The following is a 17,204-nucleotide window of genomic DNA, read 5'->3' as shown; positions in this document are numbered from 1 at the left end:
GGTCCGTCGTTTTGGGGGGAGGAATGTTATGGCGTAAAGTCGAGAGCCGGCACGCCGGTCTGGAACGATAGAGCAGACAGGGCTGTGGAGAAGACGTCACCCAATAGCACGCTGACCGACCCCTGTCTAGGACGACAACGTGACAACTGTGGCCTTCAGGGGAAGAGAACATGAGCGCCACTCACAACTTGTCACGGCCATTTCTACAGCAGAGATTAGTCACATCAAGACCAGTGACTTAGGAATGGTGTATACTGAAGAGATTTCTTTCTTGCATGTCGCCCTTTGTTTGCAACACTTCTGTGTTATTGTCAGAGTTAAGTATTGTCATTGATTCATTTCGTGATAAAACTCTCTAATACGATTTGCTTGAACTGTTGTCTAGCGATCCGAGAAGGAGATTTCCTAGGCACCCCATACTCAACAACTAGACAGGATACAACAAAATTCAGTCTGGAATCGGAACAAATGTGTTGTAAGTACTGGTAATAATACCACTTTTTAACTGCAGACACAAGTTTCTGGACTCTCAATAGGTACAGAAGTAAATTCAGTGAAAGATCTGAAATGAAGATGTATTTTAAGTACAGAGCTTATGTGTCAGCAATCTGGATACAAGGAAATACATAAAAGTTTTATATAAGTTCCACATAGCACCAAACATGCACCTAAAAAGTATTTTTCATTAAAAAAATATTGTAGAAAACGTGTTAGTTAGTAATCGAGAATTATTCAGTTTGTTTTGAATTTTCAGCAAAAGGAGAGTCCCTCTTTGAACTTATAGTAGTCTATAAGCACTCTTGGTGTAATGGTACTTGAGTCGTTGTATGTACTATGTAAATATGGGTGCAAACCAAGGCTGCGGGATAAACTTTTCTGTATAATTTATTTTATAAGTAACAAAGGTCACATAGAAAGCCTTTTTTATTTTACTCCAGAGTCGTTTGCACTATATTTAGCTTGATCCTAGGATGTCTACGAGGCGCTGGTGGTTGTTCCGCTTGGCTAGGTCCAGCGGCGTGTCCCCATTGTCATTCCTGACTTCTCTGTCGGCCCCTGCCTCAAGTAGTGCAGTCGCCGCGTCTGGGTGGCCACGCCGTGCCGCATCGTGCAGTGGCGTGTTCCCTCTGTGATCCCTGGCGTTGCGGTCGGCAGAGGATGCTGCCAGCAGCCGCACCACGGGTGCGTGGCCTTTCCATGCAGCCTGATGCAGAGGTGTGTTCTGCCAGCGGTCCCTGGCGTTGACATTAGCTCCATCCTCCAGTAGACGCCTCGCCACCTCCACATGTCCCTTGGCTGCTGCCCAGTGCAGTGAGTTCTGCTGGTTCTCGTCCATCGCCTCCACGTCCGCCCCCACTACCAGCAACGTTCGCACCTTGCTCACTGACCCCTCCTTAGCTGCTGCAATCAGCATCTTGCCCTTCTCTTCTCCAGAAAAATCCCTGCAACAAAAGGAGAATAATTACAAATTGCTCCAAACACACACGCCCGAGGACGAAACACTATGGCAGAAGCAGAACTGTGATGAGTCCCTAAAAGTCAAGAAGGTTACCGCAATGCACTGCTGTCCAAAATTAAAGCTTCTAACTGCGATTTCCCGTCCTGTGTCCAATTCACGATGTAATCATGCAAACTGTCAACAGATGTCTGCACAACCGTGTTCTACACGGAAGTAAGCATTCCAGTCAATGGACAACCACGCCCACGACGAAGTCAGTGCAGCTAGCGTTGGGGTAGTGGTTGCTGGGTACTTCCACATCTGCAATCGCTGTAGACAGAAATGGTGCCGTATGGTACAGAGAAGACGCATTCCAGACTCTCCGCAGTGGAGGGCCATAGGAAGAATGGGAGGAGGACAGTCACAACTTGATGTGGCCCGATGGCTTAATGTGAATCGCACTGTTGTTTCTCAGATGTGGCGACTGTTCGTAGAGACAGAAACTGTATCTCGAAGATGAGGGCAGACCACATGTGATACGAGAAAGGGAGGACCGTTATTTCGTTGAAAGGGCATCACGGTACTGCCTTACTACTGCACGGCAACTAGCACCTCACCTCGCAGGATGCTGTGGATGTGTTGTATCTAGGCAAACGTTATACAGAAGATCTCACCAGAGTGCCACTTATTGTCAGGGGCCCGTGGTTTATGTACCTCTGACACTTCACAGAAAGAAATGTGTAGAGTGAAGTCGTCAACAGTGGGCCAATGTTATCTTCACACGTAAGTCCCAAAATGGTCTGGAGAGTGATTGTCAGCGGATTTTCATATGGAGGGAACGTGTATCAGGATTTCGTGACCCAAATGTCGTGCAAAAGAGACTGATATCATGGAGGTTCTTTAATGGTATCCTCAGCGATTACGTGGACTACCTGAACACCTCTTCATGACATTGTATGGGTGAATAGGCAAGGCTTAACTCCGGTCAGGTATCGTGACGAGATCCTGGAACCTCATATGCCGTCGTTGCGAGGTGCTGTGGCCTATCGCTTCGTATTGATGGACGATAGAGGTATGCCCCATAGAGATCAGCTGATTGACGTTTTCTTGGAAATGGAAGATATTGCACACCTGGGATGCTAAGCTCGATCTCCCAATTTGAATCCCATAGAGCATATCGCGGACACACACCTCTACCAGAAAACTTCAGTGAGTTTGTTAAAGCTTTAAAATACTGTGCACAGCAGAGAACACGAGAGGATGTAGAAAATCGTACATGCAAGGCTACAGCGAAGAGACAAAAGAGAAATACGAAACGTATTGTGGTCTTTATGACGCCAACCCATTCTCCCCATAAACAATAGAGGCAGGCGAAGAAGTCATAACAACAATGATTGAAAATAGAAGACAGAAGTGGTAACACACTGTAGAAAGCATTAACATGACTCACAGTAGTCGGAAAGCGTAGAGACTGCTCAAAAATTAGATGGTATACCTGCAGGTACACCAGGCTTTGCTGGCAGTACTGCAAACCAAATAGCCTCCCAACTGCAGAAAAACGGTAAAGCGAAACACAGACTGAAGAAAGGGCATACGAGTAGACTAAATGCTTTCCAAGAAGAAAATAATGATACACTCGATCATACATTTACAATACCAGAACTGAAAGAAGCAATCAAAAGTTTAAAGACTGGTAAGGCCGCAGGCCTAGATGATATTGAAAATGAACAGATGATACGTCTTGGTGTTCGCTCTAAATTGTGACTGTTGGAGTTTATGAACTGCTATCAGGCAACTGGACGAATTCCTGAAATATAGAGACAGGCAAAAATAACTACAATTCTTAAGCCTGGTAAGGACGCAGAAGATCCTAAGAGTTATCGGTCAATCTCTCTGTTGTGCACAACACACAAACTGTTTGATACTAAGCATATTCAAAGAGCTTACTGAGGGCACCCTAATAAAAGAGCAAGCAGGATTTCGGCCTGGCAAATATTGTACCAGTCAAGCTCTCAGCCTAACCCACTAAATTGGAGATGGGTTTGAGAAAAGACTTACTACGGGGATGGTGTTTACAGATTTTATGGAAGCATATGGTATCATCAACTTCAGAAATCTCATTGCAAAAGTGCAAAAAACAAGAAAAAGCCCTCAATTGACTGCTGCACTCAAATCAGTTCTATTTCACAGAAGATATTTTGTTGAGTTCCAAGGTAACAAGCGCAGATGGAGACTACAAAAAGATGGGCTCCCCCAGTGCAGTGTTCTTGCCCCCATGTTATTCAATATTTATACAAATGAGCAGCCTATTAGTCCCTGGTCAAGATCATTCATTTATGCTGATGATAGGGCAATAGCAGCTCAGGCATAAAACTACAAGGATATTGAGGAAATACTAACTGAGAACCTGGAAAATCTCACCAACTATTACAATGAAAATCAGTTGAAATCCAATCCGAGTAGCACCCAGACTTGCCTATTCCATCTTAACAACAGAGAGGCGAAACAAGGACTGAATGTTTGATGGAATGGCACAAGATTAACACACTGCCCTCTCCCAGTGTACTTGGGAGTTACTCTTGATAGGACACTGTCATTCAAGTGGCACATTGAAAAGAGCAGGGCAGAAATCCAATCACGGAATAACTTACTTGGCAAGCTAACAACATCAAAATGTCGACCTAATCCAAAAGTTTTCTGCACCACCCCCATGACGCTCTGTTACTCTGCTGCTGAGTTTGCAAGCTGGACACTGTCCTGAACCAGATGTGTAGACATATTACTGAATGTCTTAAGCCAACAAGAGTAAAACACCTATACTGCATGTCAGGAATTGCTCCGCCAAATGTCCGACGTACAATACAGAGCAGAATTGAACGAACAGAACAGGTTCAAAATCAACGTCATCTGCTCCATGGGTACCAAATGGTACCAAACCGCCTTACGTCAAGAAGTAGTTTTCTCCACTGACCTGAACCGCTCACAGGTTCACCAATAACTTTTAGAAAAAGACTGTGGCAGGAACAACAAAAATATGCACACGATTCTGAGCAAGTGCTGCCCTCAGGTGTGGAACTTGTGTGGGAGAGATGGAAAACCCTGAACAGGCTATGTTCAGGAATGGACAGATGTAACAGAATTCTGCACAAGTGGGGAATTAGTGAAAGTGCTTTGTGTCCGTGTGGGAACATCCAGACGATGAACCACCTGCTTCAGTGTCCGTTACTAAACCATCCAAGAACGTGCACGGCCCAAGACCTGATGGCGTGCAGAAAATTAGCGAGGGCATATGTGGACTTCTGGAAGAATGACATGTGAAACAAAGACTGTATAAAATTTTATTATACTGTATATAGTTTTCCATGAATTTTATTTTATAAATTAGCGTTGTCATACTGTAAATTGTTTGTAGTACACATACGAAATATATGTAGTAGTGAGATGGGTTGCATCACACAAGCATCCACCAACAATTCCATAAGACTTGAGAGTAGCTCTGCAGGAGGAATAGAGTTATTGCCTCCACGTGAGATTGATGACATCATTCACAGCTTGCCCTGTCGATGTCAGGGTTGTATGAGCCAGAGGTGGTCACAGCCTATGCTGAGCACATTATCCAGTTGTTGGATTGTGTCTGCAAATCTGTTAAGTTGGAAAAAACGAAGAACATTTTTTTCTACCTTTTTGAATATTGTAGTTGTTTATGTTCTTTGCTCTTAACATTTTTTCCTACTTCACTATCATCTGTTTGTACTTTTTATGGCAAAATAAACGCAACCTCGCAAAATTTCAGTTTGTTGCTTTAATTTTGGACACCAGTGTACATCGAACTTCATGCGCTTTTCACTAGGCAATCTGGATCTTGTCTGCGTGAACACACTAAAGACCTGACAGCATTTACATAAACTTTTGAGGTTCTTGCGGTCTTCAGTCCAGACACAGCTTTGATGCAACTCTCCATGCTACTCTACCAGGTGCAAGCTTGTTGATCTCCAAGTAACAACTGCAACCTACATCCTTCTGAATCTGTTTTGTGTATTCATTTCTTGGACTCTGATTAAGATTTTTAGCCTCCACACTGCCTTCCAGTACTAAATTTGTTATCCCTTGATGCCTCAGAACATGTCCTAGCAACCAATCCCTGCTTCAATTTGTGTCACAAATTCCTCTTCTCCCCAATTCTGTTCAGTACCTTCTCATCAGTTATATTATATACCCACCTAATCCACTGCATTCTTCTGTAGCACCACATTTCGAAAGCTTCTATTCCCTTCTTGTGTAGACTGTTTATCGTCCAAGTTTCACTTCCATTCATAGCTACACGTCATACAAATACTTTCAGAAACGACTTCCTGACATTTAAATCTATACTTGCCATTACCAGATTTCTCTTCTTCAGAAACTCTTTCCTTGCGATTGCCAGTCTACAGTTTATATCATATCTGTTTCGACCATCATCAGTTATTTTGCTCCCCATATAGCAAAACTCATTTACTACTTTAATCGTTTCATTTCGTAATCTAATTCCCTCAGCATCACTTAATTTACCTTGGCTATATTCCATTATCCTCGTTTTGCTTTTGTTGATGTTCATCTTATATCCTCTTTTCAAGACACTGTCCATTCTGTTCAACTGCTCTTGTAGGTCATTTTCCATCCCTGACAGAATTACAATGTCATCAGCAAATGTCAATCTTTTTATTTCTTTTAATTCCTACTCCAAATATTTCTTTTGTTTCCTGTACCACTTGCTCAATATACAGGTTGAATAACATTGGGGACAAGCTACAAAATAGGATCAAAACTATCTAAACACCTCTATCTAATGTGTGACTGACCAAAAAATGTGATTAAAGGACGATCCGCCAGTATAAAAGGTGGCAGAGACACATGTGTTGTCAGCAGAGAACCAGAATTAGCAGAATGGGTCCATCAGGGAGGTTCAGTAATTTCGAATGTGGGCCTGAGTAACAAATGTACCAGTAATATTTTGACCCTTACACAGTAGCCCTTGTGAAGTTGAAATGCAAACGAACAACTATAGCAAAAGGTAGAAGAGGCGGATCCATGTACCGACCAATAGGTACCATGGAGCTTCATGGAGGGTCGTTGTAAAAAATCGCATGAAGCACTGCAGCCAGAACAACGACTGTGCACAGGGAGGTAAAAAGAAGGGGGTAAAATGGTCGAGTAGTCCCCACCCCCAATGAGCCACACATATCTGCAGTCAGTGCTAAGCAACACTTACGTTGGTGTAAAGCGTGACGCCTCTGGACGATGGATGAGTGGAAACGAATGGTCCAGACAGATGAACCACCTGTGGCAGTCCAATGGAAGGTTCTGTCTTTGGTTGATGACTATTACCTGCCATTTTGTGTAATGCCAAAAGTGAAGGAGAGAGGAGATGGGGTTACATTATGGGGTATATCCATGGCTATGTCATTATTTCCCTATTGAGCTTAAGAGAACACTAAATTCGACAGTATATGAATCACGTTTTCCAGCTTAATGTACTGCGTACAATACAGTATCATTGTGTGTATTAGCAAGACAGTGCTCCTTGTAATAAATCATTATCTGTCACGTGAGAGTTTGTGGACAACAACATTCCATGAATGTACTATTCTGCCATGAATTCCGAGCTGAATCCAATGTAACTGCTTTGGGATGAGTAGAAGATGACTTCGCTGCAGATTGAAGAGTCCAACGTTGAGGAAGGATGGGTTCTAATTTTTCCACTGAAGTTCAGACCCATTACTGAAAGTTTCCTCTGCAGAGTCAAAGCCTTCATAGAGATGAACTTTGACACATCCCTTATTAATGTTCACTAATGAGTGTCCAGAAACTCACAACGTAACTGAATGTCTACTGAGTAATGGGCCATGTTATTTGCAAGTGACAGCAACACGTACATTTTGATGTTACAAACTGTGTGTTGTAGCCTCAGGAATAACATGTAAAACTTTCTTTGAGAACTAAAGACAATTAAGTACAAATTAATTCTATTAATCTGTCAAATGAAATTGTTTTAGCCAGAAGTTATCTAATTGGTTTGATGTGGCCTGCCATGAATTCCTCTCTTGCACCAACCTTCATCTCAAAATAGCAGTTACACACTACATGCTCAATTAACTGCTGGATGTAGGCCAATCTGTCTTTCTCTTCAGTTTTTACATCCCCTTCGTCTTGTCAGTCTTTCCCCATGTCACTAATTCTGCAAAGTATCCCCTCATTCCATATCCAACATGTACACCTAAATTTCAACACTTTTCTCTAGCACCACATCTCAGACGCTCGTAGTCTCCTCAGTCGCGGTGTTCAGCCACTGTCTACGATTCAGTATCATACAAAGTAGTTCTCTAAACATAGATTCTCATAAATTTCGTCCTCAAATTATGACCTCTGTTTCATAGTAGTAGATTTATGTTGGCTAGTTGTACCAATTTTGCCTTTGCTAGTATGCTTTTTATGTCCTTCTTGTTTTGTATACCATGGGTTATTTTGCTTCTAGAATTCCTTGATATCGTCTACATCATGACCACCAATTTAAATGTAAAAAATTCCAATATCTGCTACTTCTCATTAGATATTTATTTCAGTGGTTCATTCTCAATTAATATTCCTTACTCATCAGACTCTCCATTCAATTCAACAGATCCCGTAATTCTTCACTTTCTCTGATAACAGCAATGCCATCAACAAATTTTTTCTTTGGCATCCTTTCACTGTTAATCTGAATCCCACACTTGAACCTTTATTATATTTCCATCATAGCTTCTTCGATGAATAGATTGAATAGTAGGGGAAACGACTGAATCCTGTCTTACACCCTTTTAATCTGAGCACTTTGTTCTTTATTTTCCCGTAGTCTTCCCTCTTCGTTCTTGTACATATTGTAACCTACCTGTATTTCCCTGTAACTTACTTATATTTATGTAAGACTTTCGAAGATCCTGCAGAATTTTATATTATCTAATGCTTTTTCTAGGGAAAAATACTTTTGACTGTATTTTGACTTTTCGTCAGACTTGCTTCCATTATCAAGTACAACTTTCGAACTGCCTCTCTGGTGCCTTTACCTCTCCTAAAGCCAAACTGACCGTCATCTGACAGTTTCTCAATTTTCTGTTCCATTCTTATTTATATCATTCTCATCAGCAGCTCGGATGTATGAGTTCCAAAGACGATTGTGCTGTTGTTTTCACAATTATCTGCCCTTGTTACCTTTGGAAATACGTGGATGATTTTTTCTGAAAGTGTGATGGTACATTGCCAGTCTCATAGATTCTACACTCGAACTTGGATAGTCGTTGGGGTGCCACTTTCCCCTATGAACTCAGTAGTCATGATTAAATTTTATGTATCCTTTTAGCTTTATTTGTTATCAAATCGACCAGAGTTCTTTTAAATATTGCCTCTAACAGTACATCCTCTATATCTTCCACGCCAACACAGATTGCTTCCTCTTCCATGTCATCAGAAAAGTTCCTCCTTCATAGAGGCTGTCAATGTAATCTTTCCATTTATCTGCTCTCTCTTCTGACGTTGGGAATGGAATTCCCATGGTAATTATTGTTTTGACTTTTCTATATTGTGTGTCAGTCCTTACTACGACTGTTTGTTTAAAGTTTTGTCTTACTTTTTCTGCAGTTATTTAGCCTTGGATACCTAGAACATGGTACTTATGTTATTCCTAAATGACTTACATCGAGGTGACAAGTTGTGCAAAAGTGATGTGCACATACGAAGATAGCGGTAGTATCGTGTACACAAGATATTAAAGGGCAGTGCATTGGCGGAGCTATCGTATGTAATCAGGTGATTCATGTGAAAAGTTTCCGACGTGATTGTGGCCATGTGCCCACACAGCGAGAATTAACAGATTTTTCACACCGAAAGGTAGTTGAAGCTAGACGCATGAGACCGTACATTTCGGAAATCGTTAGGGAATCCAGTATTCCAAGATCCACAGTGTCAAGAGTGTGCCTAGAATACAAAATTTCAGGCATTACCTGTCACCACGGTCAATGCTGTGGCTGACAGCCTTCAGATAACGATCTAAAGCAGCGGCTTGTACATAGGTTGGTCAGTGCAAGAGACAAGCAACACTGCGTCAAATAACCGCAGAAATCAATGTAGAATGTACTACCAGCGTATCTGTTCGGAAGTGCGGCAAAATTTGGCGTCAGTGGGCTGCGGCAAAAGATGACCAATGCAAGTGCATTTACTAACAGTATGTTGTCACCTGCAGCTCCTGGTCTCATGACCATATTGGTTGAATCCTACACGAGTGAAAAAGCGTGGCTTGGTGAGGTAAGTCTCGGATTGAGTTGGTGAGAGCTGATGGTAGTGTTAGAGTGTGGCGTTGACCGCACGAAGCTACAGACCCAAGTTGCCAACAAGGCACTGTGCAAAATGGTGTTGGCTCCATAACGGCGTGGGCTTTGTTAACATGGAATGGGCAGGGTCCTCTGGTACACCTGAGCCTATCATTGAATGCAGACGGTTTTGTTTAGCTACTTGGAGACCATTTTCAGCCATTTGTGGACTTCATGCTCTCAAATAACGACATCATGTAAGTGGGCCAAAACTGTTCACCACCCGCCTGGGGAAGATTGTAGACCACTCGAGTAAATGATTTGGCCACCTGGATCGTTCAATATGAATTTCATCGATCATTTGTGGGATATAATCGACAGGTCAGTTCCTGTACAAAATCCTGGACCAGCAACACTTTAGCAGTTGTGGGTGGCTATAGGGGCAACATGGCATATTATTTGTACAGGGGACTTCCAACAACTTCTTGGTTCGCCGCCATGTCGAGTTGTTGCAGTAGGCTGGGCACAAGGAGGTCTGACATGATATCAGCAGGTATCCCACGACTGTTGCCACCTTAGTGAATGTAGCTGTCTTCCTGTCTTTCTCTGAATATTTTTATACTTTCTTCTTTCATCGATCAGTTGTATTTTATTTTCTTACTGAATATTTCTTCGAAGTTAGCTTCCCTATCTGTGTTCGTCTGTACACCGTCTGGGATTTTACTTTCTAGAGATGTCCTCTCCTCTTCAACTGAACAGCCCACTGTGACATTCCTTACCGCAATATCCATATCGTTGGTAAACTTTAAGTTTCATTTCTCAGTACTGCAGTATGCTACATCCTTCTACACTGATTCTTCTGATCGGCTCTCTTAAACCTCACTCTGCTCTTCATAATTATTAAATCTATGTTTACATCTGGGAACGCCTTACATTCCAATATCTGATTTCGGAATCTCTGTCTGACTATGATGTAATCCAGCTGGAATCTTCCAGTGTCTCTGGGTCAATTCCAAGTTTATTTTTTCCTCACATGATTACTGAACAGAGTATTCGTTATTACCATCTGAATTTGATTGCAAATATCAATTAGACTTTCACCTGTCTCATCCCTATGCCAAGCCCGTATACCCCATGACCCTTTCTTCTTTTCTTTCCCCTGCAACTGCATTTCAGTTCCATATTTCATCTCATTTCTCCTTTTCCTTGTGTCGTTGCCATGTGTATCTGACTATCGTTGTCGGCGTTCGTTTGATTTCGAATCTGGTGAGAAAAACTCTGGCATAGAGCTGTTCCCAGTAGCCCACTCTCTCTCTCCTACTTCTTATACATAACGATTCCTACACCCATGACACAATGTTCTGTTGCTGTTAATATTACCCCAATGTGTCTTATGACAAATCCTTAGCCTTCTTCTGTTTCACATCAATGACCCCCACCGTATCTAGACTGGGGCCTTTGCACCTCCGTATTTAGACCCCCTAGCTTTCCAATTACGATCAAACCTTTGAATTCAAAGCTCCAAGTCGTAGAAGGTTATCCCATTGTAAATTATTCCGTCTCGTTTTCATGGTCACTTCGACATTGGTAGTCCACTCCCAGAGATCCAAAAGGGTAACTTGTCCGGAATCTTTTCTCAATGCAGATTGCTTCAAGACAGTTTCTCTGTTAACGACGTATGTCCTATGGATACACGTTATATGGTTTTAATTTATTCGATTGCATTATCTTCTGCATCCTCGCGTCATTGATCATTACTGACTCTTCTCCCTTTTAAGGTCAGTTTCAGACCCCAAGGGCAAGGGAATGCCCTGAAGCTCTGTCATTCCTCCACCCTATTTGACAAAGCCTTTGTCAGGAAAATGGCGACTTCTTATGCTGGACGTCTTCTGCTGACACTGCTGTTAATTTTTGTTCAGAGGTTAAGCAGTGCCTGTGTTGAAAACTGGGACACTAAAAATTTTGATCACTAGTCAATGACGCACTCCTAAGCCATTGGTATATAAAAGCAAGCACTGTCCCAACGTTTATTAGAGTATCGTATAAAAATGTGAAGTAAGTCGTTCAAGAACTTTTTGAGATTTTGGTATCATTGTTAACAACGTCTTTTACTTTCGAAATAGTACATACTATGAAGGATTGCAGCACCAAGAAGAAGCAGTGCGACATAAACGAAAGTTGGTAGGCGTGTTTCTGCATCTGAATGATGATGACTTTTCGCGGCAGTCACGTCGCTTAAGAGTGGCGCTAGTAGCATCACAGTGAGGGAGCAAATGAATCCTGCTTTAATTATACACTGTAACGGGCTCGAGCGTTACTTACATTTTGAGATTGGACGCAGTTAGTTGATGTAGGACAAAAATGTCTTTGAGAGGGCAAAGACGCATTTATCAACATCTCATAAGGATTAAACGAAGTCTGTAATGGGGCTACGAGATGCTGGTTGTTCCTTCCGTGATGCAGAAATATTTCACAGTAGAGCAGCCACTATACATGCCTGCTGGGAGAGGTGAATACAAGAATATTCGGTTGCAAGAAGACTGGGTTCCATACGGCTACGTGGAACTACTGAGAGGGAATACCATCGTGTTCTGCGTATTACTCTGGCGCATTGCAATACATCTCCAGCAGCAGTTTGAGCAGCAGGTGTCACCAAGTAACACAATGAAGTATTACAAATCGGTTACTTTAAAGACAGCTCCGAACCAGGTGCCCTGTAGCATGCGTTTCACTGATCCCAAACCACCAGCCTCGCTGCCGGTATTGGTCATGTTTTGATTAGGCCAGTTGGGGGCCTACATCCAGCCTTTCTGTGTGTTAACACACTGGACCTACACCTTGAGTTATGGTCTGTGGTGCGATTTCGTATGACAGCAGGAACATTCTCATGGTTATCCCACACACCGTGTCTGTTTCAATCTGGTGATTCAACCCTTTCTGCTGCCATTAACGAACAGCATTCCAGGGGGAGTTTTTCAACAGGATAACGCTCGATCACTTACCGCTCTTGTAACCCAACATGCTCTATAGAGTGTTGATAAGTCTCTTGGCATTCTCAATCATCAGGTCTGTTTCCAGTCGAGCAGATATGGGACATCATCATACAGTAACTCCAGCATCATTCATCAACAGCATTAACCGTCCCTGTACTGACCAACCAACTGCATCAGGCATCGAACTCCATTTCAAATACCGATATCTGATACTTGAGCAACACAATCCATACATGTTTGCATGCCTGCATTCGACCTTTTGGCAGTGCACCAGCATTTCACGTTTCCAGTGGCTTATCTCGCACAAATATTAACTTGCGATCCTGAAATGTTAATCAGTTAAATATGTTACCCTGGCAAATGTATTCCTTACGTGTCACTGTTCTATATTAACAAGTTTTTGGTTTTGTTATTCTTTTAAATCCGTATATTTATGACTGTAAACTATTTTTGTTTAAAGCTGTTCTCGCCTTTAGTCTTCCAAAGCCTATATTTATGTAGGACCTCTTACTAGTCACCACAGCCGTCTGATGCCGAGGAAAAAACGAAGCCTTGGCTCTCTTCGCCCCGTACATTGTTATTCACATGACTACCATGTTACAAACGATCTGCTCTCCAGGCTGGTTTTCTTAACTCACTCTCAACAAACTTTTCACTCCATTATCGAGTATTGACTTAATATGTTTCATTTCCTGCTCTTAATAGTTTATTTTCTCATGCTGATGTTTCTCTGTCGCTTTTTAGCCAGCTGTCTCCTCTTTTTATATTAGTCTTTTTATGCAGAAATATTTTTCAATTTCCATGTCTTGTCTCTTATTCAACAACAATAATTTATCTTCGGTTGTCGGGTGTAATTCAGCAGATTACTCATATTTCCCTTTTTGTGTATTGGTGTGAAAAGAACAATTTTCCAGTCTTTAGGTGCGGATCTTTCTGTGAGCGAGCTTATGTATGTAATTGCTAAATATGGAACTTTTGTGATAGCATATTCTGATAGGAACCTGACAGTCATACAATCTGGATCGTAGGCCCTGCCTTCATTAAGTGATTTAAGCCTTCTTCGCTACACCGAGGATATCTGCTTCCATGTTTCTCACTATGAAGTTATTCTTGATAGGAATTCAGGAATATTTATTTCCTCTTATTTGGTCAAGGCGTTTCGGAAAACTATGTATAATAACTCTGCTTCAGTGGCACTGTCACCAGTGACTTCACCATCGTTATGACACAGTGAAGGTTATTGACTCCTTCTTTCCACTAGTGTGCTTAATGTATTACCAGAATATCGTAGGGCTTTCTGAGAGATTACTAGACAGAGTTTTCGCTGAAAACTGAAATTGCTCCCAACACACCAGCACAGTCGTTATTTTTGGGGAAATATTTAGTGTTATCTTACACAAGTCAGCTGTGTTAGGAGCTGAAAACGAGTCATGCAACAAACCTGTAGAATGGTGTATAGATCCCCTTATATCCTTGCCTCGTCGAACGTCACAATTAATGAAAGAAAAAACTTTATACGAGACCTACAACTTCTGCTTTGTCAAAAACGTAAAATAGCGACATTCGATTTCTTGACTTTATCACTTGGCTAACTGCCCAACATGTCGCGCTGTGATTGTGGACAGGCTACACGTAAAGTGACTGAACTCACCGCAGGAGAGAGATGGCGACGTCATCAGGCTGGGGAGTCGTCTGCGGAGAGGTGGGAGGCACAGCTGTGGCTGGCCTCTGGCCGTCGTCGCTGGGGCCACTGTGTGGCTGCGAGGAGGGGACGGTCCTGCTCTCTCCAGCGCTTGGCGTGCTGCACAGGAGGAACACTGCCTCAAAAAGGGTTTTCTCATCGAATCCAGTGGTCAGATTACCACAGACTGTACAGCTGAGGTACTGTCCACACACAGATAATAGAACACACACTGCCAACGACAGTAGTGGCCCACGTAAGATGAATGACAGCATTCAGGTAATCATACATCTTCCTTCTCCTCATTTTTTTTACCTGTAGCCTAGAATATTACACGATATTTGGTACAAAATAAAGTATAAATATAAGATTTGTACAAAGCTCAACAATTGTGCTTACAACAACCATTGGTCAACATAGTTTCAATAGACAACATAACAAAAAAAAATTTTTTACATGTGAAATTTCATAATTATTTCACTTACTATTGCCTGCATTTTTTGCTATAGGTACACTTTTCTTCATAAGTAAGAGAGATTCCTCGTTAAATTTTGCACAGCATACAATACATACTTAAAGGTGTATGAAATATCATCGATTAAACGTGTACTGGGAATAGCAGCGTCACTTCATGAGGAATGACCACTAGTTAGATACATGTAGTGTCGATGTAGAATCAGTGAAAGTGCTGTCCATTTATATACGGGGAAGCTAAGCTATATGTCTGACGTTGAATTAGGGAAGTCTGTGATGACCTGGACGCACATTATGAGCATTTCGGAATGCATGACTTCCTGAGTGTTCTAGGAACGCTGTGGTGAGTGCCTTCGACATGTGGCGAAACCAAGGTGAAACTATGTCCAGACGTCATGGGGTTGGGTGGCTGTCCCTCATTACATATCTCGAATGTTGTAGGCTGAGCAGATTGGTAGAACACGACAGACGGTGCAGGCTACAAGTGTGTCTGAACACACAGTGCCCTCAAGACTCCTAACAGTGTTCCCCTGCAGCTGACAACCCATACATTTGCCAATGTTAACACCATGACATCAGCAACTATGACTGAAATGGGCACTTGACCATTAGCAGCTGCTGGGCACCTATGCTGTGGGACAGAGACAAACTGGCGCTTATTCCATTGTGCTCTAGGGAAATTCACCTTGACATTCATAGGTCCAGTAGAGATTGTGCAAGGCACCATGATGGCCAACAAGTATTATACACTAGTTCCAGACCACATACTCCCCTTCATGAGGATCATGTTTCAAGATGGCAGTGACATTTTTCAACAAGGAAATGCGCCATATCTCAAGGAATGAAAGTGATGGAGTATTTCGAGGAACAGAGTGGCGAGTTTCATTTAATGTGCTCGCCCCACAACTCACCAGATGGGAATGCGTTCAAACAATTCTGGGATGTGCCTCGACTTGTCGTAAGAACTCATTCCCCAGCCAGGAATTATTGGGAATTAGATGCCTTGTGTGGGCAGTGTGGTGCCAATTTCCTTCCAGACTATGACATGTCACTGCTGCTATCCATTCCAAAGGTATCAGCTGTTACATAGGTGGTTATAATGTTCTGGCTGATGAGAGTTTATGTTTTAGTCTTCAGTGTTATCTTACACAAGTGAGCTGTGTCAGGAACTGAAAACAAGTCATGCTAAAAACTTGTAGAATGGTGTAGGGATCCCCTTATATCTTTGCCTCATCGAACGTAACAATTCATGAAAAGAAAAACTTTATACGAGAACTACAACTTCTGCTTCGTCAAAAACGTAAAATAGCGACATTCGATTTCTTGACTTTATCACTTGGCTAACTGCCCAACATGTCGCCCTGTGATTGTGGACAGGCTACACGTAAAGTGACTGAACTCACCGCAGGAGAGAGATGGCGACGTCATCAGGCTGGGGAGTCGTCTGCGAAGAGGTGGGAGGCACAGCTGTGGCTGGCCTCTGGCCGTTGTCACTGTGGCCACTGTGCTGCTGCGAGGAGGGGCCGGTCCTGCTCTCTCCAGCGCCTGGCGTGCTGCGCAGAAGGAACACTGCCTCAAAAACGGTTGTCACATCGAGTCCAGTGGGCAGATTACCACAGACTGTATGGCTGAGTGTCCACACACAGATAATAGAACACACACTGCCAACGGCAGTAGTGGCCCACGTAAGATGAATGACAGCATTTAGATAATCATACATCTTCCTTCTCCTCATTTTCTCATACCTGTAGCCTAGAATATTACACAATATTTGGTACAAAATGAATATAAGATGTGTACAAAGCTCAACAACTGTGGTTACAACGCCCATTGGTCAACATAATTTCAATAGACAACAGCGTAAATCACAAAGTAATTTGAATGACAGTAACCCTTAAATGCACTTAATGTGGTACTACCGTCATGAGATGGAGTTTGTAGCTCGTATATTAAGGGGGTTGGACGTCAAACGGACCGACTTGGAGCAGAAGAGGCACCACGAGATACTAAATTCTACTGTCTATATTTTTACAAATAAATTCATAGAATTTTTGTCAGCATGACCAGGAGTCACAATCATAGCAGTGGAAGTTCAAAAACATAACGAAATAATTTTTTTTACATGTGAAATTTTATAATTTTTTCACTTACTATTGGCTGCATTTTTTGCTGTAGGTACACTTTTCTTCATAAGTAAGAGAGATTCTTCGATGAATTTTGCACAGCATACAATCCATACATAAAGGTGTATGAAATTCTAGAATTTATTTAATTTTCAAGAAAATGAATGACCTGTTACA

At 42.2% G+C, this 17,204-nt stretch overlaps 1 protein-coding gene across 1 annotated transcript in view; it reads right to left on the bottom strand.

Moving 5' to 3' along the window:
• Positions 1-559: 559 nt before the first annotated feature.
• LOC126159821 (poly [ADP-ribose] polymerase tankyrase-1-like) overlaps positions 560-17,204 on the bottom strand; it is a 37,637-nt gene continuing 20,992 nt past the window's right edge. Inside the window, exons 2-3 of the mRNA XM_049916626.1 lie at positions 16,308-16,457; positions 560-1,442 (exon numbers count right to left, since the gene is read on the bottom strand). Of these exons, the coding sequence (XP_049772583.1) occupies positions 956-1,442; positions 16,308-16,457 (637 nt within the window). The 3' untranslated portion in view covers positions 560-955. The remainder of the gene's footprint in view (positions 1,443-16,307; positions 16,458-17,204) is intronic.

Source organism: Schistocerca cancellata, unplaced genomic scaffold (genome assembly GCF_023864275.1).
Source record: "Schistocerca cancellata isolate TAMUIC-IGC-003103 unplaced genomic scaffold, iqSchCanc2.1 HiC_scaffold_1148, whole genome shotgun sequence".
Taxonomy (NCBI): Eukaryota; Metazoa; Arthropoda; class Insecta; order Orthoptera; family Acrididae; genus Schistocerca; species Schistocerca cancellata.
The sequence above is the reverse complement of the archived record's forward strand: the minus strand, read 5'-3'. Positions and strand labels throughout refer to the sequence as shown.